The following is a 12,300-nucleotide window of genomic DNA, read 5'->3' as shown; positions in this document are numbered from 1 at the left end:
GCCAGAGCCAGCATCCTATGCAGAATGACACAAGGAAAGTCTGGGAGAACTACTCCCGACACAGCGCCCTTTCTGCTCTTGAACACATTTGATGGAATGTGGAGAGGAAATCAAATCGAGCCTCTTAAAGCAATCTCTCAACTTCTAGCCACTACAGTAAACGTTCTTCTTTCTATGTATTTATGCTTTTTCACTCCAGTCATGGGACATCTTCCCAATCTCAGGTCTTGCTATCTACAGATAGCACTTTGAGAGTGTGTTCGGGGAAGCTACGGACTCTGGAGGTGTTTATAGGAACAAGTTTTCAATATCCCAAAAGATTTTGATGAAAGAATATTAGCTTCTGTTTCCCAAAGCCCTCACACAGCCTAATCCAACATGCTGGAAGGAAGGCAAATCTGTCCTTCCTGCTCTTTCAGCCTGTGTGACAAGACCATAGGAAAATCAAAGAGAAAACACTTCCCCCACTGCCATCTCATCTGCTGGCAGAATGAGGCGCTGCAACAACTGGTAAAGGAACCCTCCCTGATGAGTGACACGACTGTACCTGGTAACTAGACATATTTGAGAAGAGAATTAATTCAGGTGGCTCTTTCCCTTGTGTAGCCAGGAGTGGATTTCTCGAGGAGAAGTGCTACAAGCTTAAAGGGAGATGCGTGGAGTCCTGTCAGATAAATGAAGAACTTGTGGGTCTCTGCCGTAAGTCTCTGAAATGCTGTGTGACACTCCAGGCATGTTGGAAAAGTAAGGAAAACACTTAAGATTCCAGAGCAGCACGGACGACCCACCTCCATCTTGTTTTTACTCTGGCCTCCAGTAAGAAGACATTTTAATACAAATAAAATGACTCTCTTTGATCCATTTGTCAATGATTCACTTAGAAGGGGGAACGTGAGTAGCTAACCTTGATGGTCCCTGACTCTTGGCTTCTTTTTCTGTACTTTTTTGATAAGGGACTTGTCCCTAAGACACCCTATATTTCTTTTTAAAAGGGGGCTAGAAGCTGTTATAATCAACAAACCTCTAGCTTTCTCTCAGGCAGTCAACCCCAAGCAACCTGTTGAGATAGACAGATGACAGATAGATGATGGGTAGGTAGAGAAATTAACATATATCTAGATGGATCATCATATTAATGATATATGGATAGATAATCTATTTATCAAGGACCATCCTGTGTCACACACCTGTCTAAATTAATCATCCTGACTCCATGCCTTTAGTTGTAATTGGAGACAGTTCCTCTGGACTTGTTCCCTACCTATAAGACTGGAATCAAATTTGCTGTTGGGCACAGGGATCGTAAATATCTCTACAATTGCTAGTAGCTCCAGTGACCAGGATCCTGGTCCCAAATTGACTTTCTACTATTTTCCTAGGAACTGGCTAACCGCCAAATTACCTTCTGACTCTAAGCTCTCACGTTACCTGGTTCAATTAAGGACTCCCTGTCATGTTCCCTAGGCTTAAGATCCAGCCTTGGTTCTCTGCTGGGTCAGAAATCCTGCTTTACCTCCCTTTTAATTCCTCAGGGTCAATGTACTTAATCCTCTTGGAATCAGTGACCCTTTTAATGACATTTTTCTGTTTTGAGACAATTGTAGAGTCATGTACAGCTGTAAAAAATCACACAGGAACATCTCCTATACCTTTCACCCAATTTCCCCCCAAAGCAACACGACAACTGAGATACTGACATTGATACAGAACATTTCCATCACCATCGAGACCCTACTTTTTGCCCTTTCATGGCCACACTTTCCTCCCTCTTGCCTCCTCCTCTTCCTTAACTCCTGGTACTACTAATTTGTTCTTCATTGTTACGATTCTGTCCTTTCAGGAATGCCATATCAATAGAATCATACAGTATATAACTTTGGAGGATTGGCTTTTTACTCAGCATAATTCTCTGGAGAGTCTTCAAAGTTGTTGCATGCATCAAGGGTCTTTTCATTTTCGTTGCTGTGTAGTATTCCATGGTGTGGGTGAACCACGGTTGTTTAACCATTCACCCAACAAAGAACATCTGGGTTGTTTCCAATTTGGTGCTATTACAAATAAAGCTGTTATAAACATTGATGTTTATAGGTTTGGGGGCAAACATAAGTTTTCATTACTCTGAGATAAATGTCCTGGGGTACAGTTGCTGCATCCTTTAGTAGTTGGAAGTGTCGTTTTTTTAAAAGGAGGCCAAACTGTTTTTCAGAATGGTGGCACCATTCCACATTCCCACCAACAAGGTAAGAGTGATCTAGCTTATCCACATTCTAGCCAGCATTGGCTAAAAGTAGTTGCCACTACTTTTTTATTTTTGCCACTCTGGTAAGAGTGTATTGATAGTTCATTGTGATTTTAATTTGCAACTCTCTAAATGTTAATGATATTTAACATCTTTCTGTGTACTTATTTGCCATCTCTATATCTCCTTCAGTAAAATCTCTCTCATATGCTTATTTTCTAATTGGATTATTTTTGGTTGTTTTTGCTGTTGAGTTTCGAGAGTCCTTGATATATTCTTGATATTAGCTATTCGTTGAATATATGGTTTTCAAATACTTTTTCCCAATCCACAGCTTGTCTTTTCAACCTCTTTTTTTTAAAATTTTTTTTTAAGTGGACCATTTTTAAAGTCTTTATTGAATTTGTTACAATATTGATTCTTTTTTTTTTTTTAATGTTTTGGTTTTTTGGCTGTGAAGCATGTGGGATCTTAGCTCCCGGACCAGGGATCGAACCTGCACCCCTACATTGGAAGGCAAAGTCTTAACCACCGGACCGCCAGGGAAGTCCTTGTCTTTTCAGCCTCTTAGCAGGATCTTTTACACAGCAAATTTTTAAAATTTTGTGAGGTCTAACATATTTTCTATTTAAGGACCTTGTTTTTTGATCAAGTCTAAGAGCTTTTTGAGTAGCCCTACACGCTAAAGATTTTCTCCTGTATTCTTTCCTAAAAGTTTTATAATTTAACATTTACTTTTAAATACATTAACCACTTTGAGTTAATTTTTCTAAAAGTTGTGAGATGGTCAAGGTCTTTTTTTTTTAAACCTATGGATGTTCAATTGCTCCAGCATATTTGTTCAAAAGATTGTCTTTTTTCCATTAAATTATTTTTGCATTTTCCTAAAACATCAGTTTGTAACGTTTTACTCAATTGATTTGAAAATTTATATCCACACAAACTCCTGCACAAAATATCAATAGCAGCTTTATTCATAATCACTTCAAACTGGAAGTAACCAAGATATCCGTCAATAAGTGAGCTGATAACAAATTGTGGTTCACCCATATAATGAAATAGTATTCAGGGATAAAAAGAAATGAGCTATCAAGCCTCAAAAAGACATGTATGGATCTTAAATACATACTGTTCCAGAAAAAAGACAGTCTGAAAATGTCACATACTGTATGTTTCCAATTATATGGCATTCTGGAAAGGAAAAAACTATAGCGATAGTAAAGAGATCACAGGTTGCCAGGGGTTGCCTAGGGGAAGAAGAGGGTGTGCGTTAGGGCAGTGAAACTATTCTGTATAATACTAGGCACTTGTTAAAACCGTTAGAACTTTGCAGCATGAAGATTGAACTAAGGTGCACTATGCAAATGAAAAGAGATAAGTTAGGAAAGTCAGGGCTGCCCCAGGATAGAATGCAGAATGTGACAAAACAAGTCTAACCATATCATAAATGCATAAAACAACTTCACTGAAGGCATTTGTATGGGGGGAGGGAGATACTGACCTAAGTCCCTTTGAAAAGGAGGGCCATCTCTGAGTCTGAAGGCCAAAGGAACCGTGCCAAAGGACCACAGTCCAGTTGATAACGTTGTTTCTCTTGTAATACAAGGTTAGGGTTCAGATACTGCTGTACAGGTACAAGGACATTGAACAATTAAGTGGATGGGAGAGGCTGGGGGCCAGGATTCTTACTGCTGGAGTGGAAGTTTACAGATAAGCAAGGAAGTTAGAATGATCCATGTGGGGATGGATGAGAGTCGGAGACATCAATATGAACTCATATTTAGCTTACTGTAGATACAGACGATTACATAAATATTTATAAGGGTGTGTGTGTACCCATATATATGTATATGTATATATGGGTTTTTATACATGTATTTCCTTGCCCCGTCAGCTGAGATGGCCTAGAAGCAATGATACTCCAGCAGCTAGATCCTGCTTTTTGATATCACTCCCCAATAAAAGGAGCCAAGGATCTTTGGAGAGATGGCTAATTCTAGGGCTGGAGCAGGAGGTATGCGAGATAAACCCAGAGCAGCTTGTAGCACCAGAACATACAGGAGTAGTCAAAGCAAAACAAACAAACAAAAAGATGGCAGGGGAATGTCCAAGGAACACAAAAACCAACTGAAAGAGCTCCCAGTGACCAAACCTGAATTAATTTGAGCAAAGATAAATAAATTAAGTAGTATTGGATCATAATCCAAAGCATAAAATGAAGATCTATGACCATGACTCCATACTAACATAAAAGATGGAATAAAGAACGAAAGAAATGGGGGAGAAGAGACAGCTCTCCCCTGCAGGATAATTCCAAATAATTTAGGCAGATGTTTGGCCCTCAAAGAAATGGGCATAATTCCCCACTCCTTAAGTGTGGACAGTGCATGGGGACGTCCTTCCAAAGAGTACAGTGCAGGGAGTTTCCCTCTCTCTGCTTCCATTATGCATTTTGCACGTTGCCAAATCTTTTTTAGCAAACTAAACATAGTTATTCTAAATTCACAGTCTTAGAATTTGAAATTTTCTGCCATATCTGAGTCTAGTTCTTCAGAATGTTTTTTTTCTTGCCTTTAGCATACTTTGTAATTTTTTACTGAAAGCCAGACATGATGCACGGGGTAATAGGAACTGAAGTGAATCGGTCTCTAGTGTGAGGTTTTGTGTTGATCTGACTGGGAGTTGGGCTGTGTTTACTGTTGACTGTAGCTGTAGGTGTCAGAAGCCTCAGTTTCCTTTGATGTCCTTGTTTTTGTCTCCCCTGGTATCTTTGGGTTTGCTGGAAACAATTCCTTTTTAGGTAGTTTGTATCTGCAGCTCTTTCAGCTGTAACCTGCTGTTCCTATCCTGGAGCCCTGTTGATGGGGGGCTAAAGTGGGCGGAAGGGAAGCAGTTTATAATCTTACAATTAAACCTCAGTCCTTTCCTGCCCTGCGTCTCTGCAATACCACCTTCACAAGGTTTTCTTAGCCTCTCCCACCACCACTCAGGTGAGACAGGAAGGTTGGGTGGGGCTCATGTAGGGGAATCGCCCTTCTCCCGGATGGGACGTGGCTCTAGTAAAGCTCTTCTCCCTGGAGAGTAAGTTCTTGTTACAGAGAATTCTCTGGACACGTGTCACATAATTATTCTTCCTTTCTCCTTGCCAGAGCCAACAGGGGTTCGTTTCTGGTCTCTCACCGTGATAACTTGGTGGGTTTCCTGGAGTTAAAGCCCAGGAAGCAGGGGGTGGGTCTTGGTCTGGGGCGTTCAGTGCCTTCCACCTCTTGTGCTTGCCCACCCTCGGAGTCTATTTGAATTTAGGCTCGTCAGACCTTGAACTTAAGCTGTCTTTTCCCTGAGGCGCATCATCAAAGTTCACTACGCCTAAGCTGGGACAGGCGGGCAGAGCCCGTGCATTATGCCCCTTGGTGCTCAGGTTGGTCCCCTGTGAGGAGGCAACTCCCTGAGGAGGGCACTGTCTTCCAGGGCTGCTTCCAGTCAGAGAATAAGCACAGGGCGGACCCAAAGCTGGGCCGTGTCTGCTGATGCAGGGATCTTCCGAAGGCGGCCGCGCTCTGGGGGTCCCAGCTGCCGAGCTGCACTGCAATCTAAGGCTGTTCCTACTCAGCGCCACCTCACCTTCTCAGGGGTGTCAGGCCCACAACAAGGGCGAAGACGTTCCCTGCCCTGTCCTGCTCCTTCCCCACTTTCGCCTCCACAGGTGCGTCCTGCAACAAATGTCTTTCTCTCCTAACTCCTTTCGATACTTGCTCCTTGGAGATACCTGTTGTCCACACCCCATAGGTTTTTCTGTCCCGGAAATGTGCTGAGATCTCCTCCACCTCCCACGCCGTTGTTCTCTTTCACATTGTGTGCTTATTTATTTCAGAGCGGTCCTGGGAATGATAGACTTTAACCCCATTGGCCTAGGCCGTAATTTCAACAAGAAGCTCCAGGCTGAAATTTACCTGGAGCAATTTAATGCCAGCTGAACTGAAACAGAACCGCAAGTCCTTTCATCTGAATCAAAGAATACCTTAGAGATCCTCTTTCCAATTCTTGTTTCAGACGGGGAAACAAATGAAGTTGCAAACAACTCCTCATAAAGGGTCCTTTCCATACAAGAACCCACCCTCCCCATCCTGAGCACTGGCTCCGTGCCACTAGGGATGTCCCTAACACCTACCTTCTCGCTGCGTCTCATGAGCGCTCCCCTATACATGCTGCTTTTCGAAAGCCTCGGCGATCCAAAGCAGCACCCTGCCCGTAGAAAGAGATGCTCCTCTCCTGCCCCATGGTAATTCTGGCAGACTTGCTTCTGTGTCTCTCCAGCAACCCCTTGCCGACTGAAAAAAAATGCACAACGTGAGAGTTGTGAGTTAAGTTTTATTTGGGGCAAAATGAGGACTATAGCCCGGGAGACAGCATCTCAGATAGCGCTGAGAAACTGCTCCGAAGAGGTAGGAGGGAAGGTCAGTATAGATGTGATTCTGGTGAAGTGACATGCAATCAAGCACATATTTTTTGCAGAAGGTTTCTGCTAGTCACGAGGAGCAGTCATCACCGTGAAGGATTTTAATGCTTTTCTAGATATGACGAGATGCAAGAATCTTGGGCTCATAACATCGGTTCCTGAAAATATCTAACTATCTGAAGACCCGTTCTGCCAGTTTTTTCCAGAGCACAGAGGGCCTCATTCCTACTCTCCACCCAGAACTCCTTTTAGGGGGCGTTGCAGGTCAGCAGCTGCAGTGGCTCATGATTTAATCCTTGTAGAGGTAGATGGCAAGTGCCGATGTGTAGGTGACACCCTGCACCATGAGGGTCCTTGTCCTTCTCTTAACCACTTTTCTTCTGCTCTACCAAGGTCCTCCAGGTAAAAAGAGACTCTTAGCTAGAAATACGTGCAGTTGCAGAGGACAGGATGTGAAGAAAAACCTTGACTAAGAATAAACATCCCACGGGGAGCTTCATCCTTGTTCAATCACAGCCTTTAATCTCTGCCCTGATTGAGACCATGAGGAAAATGCAGTGAAGGGCAGTCCTCGTATACACCTCCTGGCAGTGAGACGTCATAACTCAAAAACGCAGGGACCTTAGGTGTCACGGGGCGGGGGGGGGCGGGGGGGGGATTCACTCACCGTACTTACCGCATTGCAGGACAGCTGCAATTATTCACTGTTGACTGTGTGGAAAGAGATGTCTTCTCCCCTTCCCGTTGATGACCCCCTTCTGCTTCCTGAAAAGCTTTGATCTACACAGAAGGGGATCCCACTCACCCTCCTAAATTTTACAACACCTTTTCATATCATGTCAGAGGATTAGGATTAAGAGGAATCCAGCTGTGCTGGGATTACACCAATTGTTTGACTCATAGCAACTCCCTAATCTTGCTCAAGCCGCTCACTGAATTCCCATGGCTCTGAAGGGTTCCCGGCCTGCCCACCTTTTCTCCTTCTGGGCTGTGTCCCTGCAGTAATCCACATGGGTTATTTCTTTATCCCAAGGGTCCATGTTTAGCTTAACTCTTCCTTCCTTGCTCTTTCTTCCTGGGCCACTTCCCATGGACGCCTCTCTGAAATTCTGCTATCAGCGTATTCCAGGTCTGTCAAAGTATGATAGTAATTTATTTATCAAAAACCAGCTTCCCTTCGACCTGTGATCACAAGACAAAGAACCTGTTGAGATAGGAACCTGGGTCCGGGGTCCCTCCAGGACCACGGGGATGCTCAGGCCGACCTGGTCGCCACTGCCCGCCCTTGGCTGCTGAGGGCTGGGTCGGGTTGGCTGCTACGGTCTAAGCCTGAGAAAGGCCCGCAGGAGGGGCGCGATGTGGGGAGAGCGGGGCAAGGGGAGCGCGAACTGCCGGGACTGCCCGACCGCATCTCTGCTGCTCCTCCTTTTGGTGACTCTGGCTCTTACCTACCTGCAGCCCCTTGCAATGCCCACGAAGCGGGAGGGTGGGTGATTGGTTATGTTAGGGAGACCCAGTATCATTCGGTCTACCGTAGAATGCGTTTATCTGGTCCAAATGCAAGAGGCACCTGTCTGTAGAGCCACCTCAAGCGAAGTTCTCTACAGGGAGGATCCTTCAATCCACCAACCACCTTTCCGCTCCAGGGCTCCACACCTGTGCTTCCAGGGCTCTCCTGGCACCGCTGTGAAATGCTACCAGTTTGGCGTGTGAGGGCTGGTTTAACCAGCTGCTTTCAGCCTCAGAGAGCACACATGGAGACTGAGTAAGGAGACCCACATCTCCCGCTTCTGTTCTAGGCCGAGGGCCAAAGGATCAGGATTCGATCTCGTTTCCCGCATCCGGATCTCCCCTACTCGTTCCAGTCTGGTCTCTCCAGGCAGGTGCCCAGCAGGTCCTCGTTGAGCACAAGTTGTGCATGTGTACGGGGTGTGTGAGCGTGGGACATGGACATCTTCCACTCAGGGAACTTGGACTTCAACTGAGAAGACCAAAGTACTAAAAAAGAAAAAAGAAGGAACTACAGTTTGGGATACATGTTACGAAGGAATAAAAATAATTGCATCAGAAAGACAATAGTTCTGGGGCACTTAACCCCATGAAGAGGATGGGGCAGATCTCCCCGACATTGACATTTAGGTTGAGAGCTAAAGATTCAGAGAGGTCGCTCATGGGAAGAGGAGAAAAGTATTCCAGGCAGAGGGCACAGCGCAAGGGAGGGCACACAGACAGCCAAGAGCTGGTGTGCAGGAGTCACAGGGACGCCAGGGGGGCTCTGGCGGGAGAGCAGGAGCCGCTGGGGAACAGCACAAGTCTGGAGAGGAGACCCAGGCTCAGATCGCCATCGCTTTGTAGACCACGCTAATGGGCTTGGTTGGATTTAATCACAAAGTAATAGCAAATTTTTGCAGGGATTTTAAAAAGAAGTGTGACATGAACCAATGAACATGAAACCAAAAAGTCCACCATCTATCATCCACACTCCCTTTAATTGGCTGAATGAAGGTGGCCACGTAAAATATTTTCTTGCTAAAAATTTTCAACATTGTTATAATTCTGATTAAAATGATGGTATTAAAGGCCTCTGGGTTAAAACACACACACACGCAAAAGTCATGCTGGAAGCAAATCAGACGGTGAAGCCAATCAGCTAGGAAAGCGGAGGAGGTGGGGTTGTCAGGGCAGCTGTCGTCCTGTGTCAGTCCCACCGCTACTCCTCCCCGCATTCTCCAGTCAGTTTCCGTCATTCCCCCCAAACACCTGCTGCCAAAGCCTCGCCTCTCGGTCCTCGGTTACAATTAATCACACTGACTTACTCTGCTATTTAGTGAGAAGTGACCTCCATGCAGACAGGATATGCGGCTACGGGACTTCTCGCTGCCGGAGGAATTGTAAAAGACCAGAATTCAGAACTGGAAAATGCCCCAACACCTCTCCGTGCTGTTTGAAAAAGTGGACCGTCAACTCATTGATCCAGTGAAAGACAGAAATCCAGTGGAGCCTGGTCCCTGGAATTGCCGACAGCTAGGCCTCTGAGTCTTCTTCTCCAGGCCTTCCAGCTGGAACATCCCCGGTGGAACCACTGAGTGAGGACTTGCTGAGAGCTTTCACCCCGTGCAGAGCCAGTACAGGAGATGCAGAGAACACAAGGCCTCCACCTGATGAGGGGGGACAGCAATGCAGGTTACGTGAGAGTCTCAATACTGGAAAAGATGAACCAAACAACATATCCAATCAGCCACAAGCCTAAGTGAACATCATTTTATTTTTTGCCTGAATTATATTGATTGATCTTGATAATATTGGGTTTCTTTTCTGATCAGAAGTTCTGCTCAACAGTTTTACATGTCTTTTATTAATTAAAATGGAATAAATCAATATTAGGTGCAGTTTGTTTGGCATACACTGTAATTCGAACCATAGACCTCCAGGGAGACAAAGCAAAGAGATGCTCTGTGAGAAGGGTTGACCCCAGTGGATGGCTATGGAGGGCCCCATCCAGCAGGTGGCAGCAGAGAGTGGCTCTGGCACTGGGCAGGGTTTGGATAGGTGCCCTCAGACTTCTTAACGTGAAAACCAGCAAAGTAAGGGGAGTAATAAAGCATTTGACCTGACTTTCCTGCCCAAACTGTATTTCAGACAGTAGTCCAGCTAATAAAGGAAGGAAGGGTGATAGAATGAGGAAAGCACTATTTTGCAAACACCTTTATACATTTTGTATTACCTGAAGTTGAGAGAGCGAGACAGAGGTGGGGAGAGAAAGAGAGAGAAGGTTGGAAGATTAACGGAACAAACATCTGGGTGAGCAGATCTGCCATCCAAGTTCTTAATGGAAAAAGGAAACATGCAGGGGGTGAGATTTTCAGCCCTGGAACATCCTCTTTCTTGCCTCCTGAGTGGCACCGCATTAAATCCTGGAAAATGTGAATGTGGGGTAAGCAGGGATTATTGCAGATTATCTTCTTAGGCAAAGCAGCCTCTACCATTTTACTTTAGCTCACCTACTTGGTTCAGATGAATCAAGATCTCACATACTAAGCGGCTTCAAAAAACAAACAAAGAAAAATACTAGTTATTAGTTGCATGGACAAAAAACAAGAGTTAGAACTAGTGATTAGAATGTTCTGAAATGGGTTCTTCTCCCCCTCAGGATGGATGTGGCTTTTAGCAGGTAAATTGCTCTATGGTTTTTTTAGAACACAGAATTCTGGAAGAGGACTCAGAACTTTGTTCTGTTAGGACCAATGTGACACCAACTGCTTTTATAACGACTTTGCCAACATTTGTCTATCAAAAAGCAGGACGAGCTTTTCACTTCTTCCTCCTGCTCAAGAATTGCTCTTTTCAGAAGCATTGGAGAAGGATTACTTTATCTTAAGACCTAGACAGAGGAAGTGAGACGTGACTGTTTGGGGCTCGATTTCTTCATCTAATTTGATCAGATGATTTGAATGAATTAGAGCCTTCCTTTAGCTGAGCGGTGGTTATCAAAATACTGTTCTTTTTTCTTTTTTAGCATCTTTATTGGAGTATAATTGCTTTACAATGTTGTGTTAGTTTCTCCTGTATAACAAAGTGAATCAGCTATACATATACCTATATCCCCATATCTCCTCCCTCTAGCATCTCCCTCCCACCCTCCCTATCCCACCCCTCTAGGTGGTCACAAAGCACCGAGCTGATCTCCCTGTGCTACGCAGCTGCTTCCCACTAGCTATCTGTTTTACATTTGGTAATGTTCAAAATACTTTTCTAGGTTGATCCGTGACTCATCACTATTAACCTCTGAATATTAGAATGGACTTTCTTTACTTTTTTTTTTAATAGGGAAAACAAACATCTGTAGAAATAAGTTGCTTATATACTGCAAAATTTGCATTATCTTTATAAAAGATCCTAATTCTACACTTAAGTACATATAAGTACAACTATAAGACATAGCTGCTGGACTGGAAAATAAAGAGAGCATGGGGTGAAGGAATAAGAAATCTCCATTTAGAGTTGAGGTAACCACAGCTTTTCACTTCCTTTCTTGACCATCTACTTTCTTCAGACGTCCAGTTGTCAGAATCTGGTGACCTCGGTGACTAATGACCCTTATCTTGGGCCAGTTGTCTCCCACCCCTGCCAGAGTCCCCAATGTCCTCCTGAACTGGAAGATTTCCTAATGCCTAAAAATAAAAGGATGTGTTTGATCTTAATGCTACCTCTGCCTAGAACCTCTGCGCGCCCAAGACCCGAAGCGGTGATTGCTCGGTCGAGATGCTGGGGCAAGTCCGTGAGCATCGGTTCAGAGCTGCAATCCTCCTCTGCTTCCTTGTTGCTTCCGCGGATGCCAAGTGTCCGTGGTACCTGCTGCCCCCTTCTCCAACCACTTCTACCTTCCTCTGGGGAGAACAGATGCATTTTCATTTACACAAGTAATCAAAGACATTTTTCTCTGGACCAAAATGTGCATGCACATAAGACACATGGGATAAACACTGCCCTTTCCAGAGTCACTGACGTTATATTGGACGTTAGATGGTTATAACGTCTGGTTGAGTCCAGGACACCCTGCCTGGGTTGCGCAAGCCTGTGATAAAGCAGCAAAATGAAATCTCGT

At 44.6% G+C, this 12,300-nt stretch overlaps 1 protein-coding gene across 1 annotated transcript; it reads left to right on the top strand.

Moving 5' to 3' along the window:
* Positions 1-7,039: 7,039 nt before the first annotated feature.
* On the top strand, positions 7,040-10,031 carry DEFB104B (defensin beta 104B). The gene is made up of 2 exons (XM_036838713.1): positions 7,040-7,097; positions 9,524-10,031. The coding sequence occupies exons 1-2, from the start codon at positions 7,040-7,042 to the stop codon at positions 9,673-9,675; spliced, it is 210 nt and encodes a 69-aa protein (XP_036694608.1). The 3' UTR covers positions 9,676-10,031.
* Positions 10,032-12,300: the final 2,269 nt, after the last annotated feature.

The sequence above is a fragment of the Balaenoptera musculus genome, chromosome 21 (assembly GCF_009873245.2).
Source record: "Balaenoptera musculus isolate JJ_BM4_2016_0621 chromosome 21, mBalMus1.pri.v3, whole genome shotgun sequence".
NCBI lineage: Eukaryota > Metazoa > Chordata > Mammalia > Artiodactyla > Balaenopteridae > Balaenoptera > Balaenoptera musculus.
The sequence above is the reverse complement of the archived record's forward strand: the minus strand, read 5'-3'. Positions and strand labels throughout refer to the sequence as shown.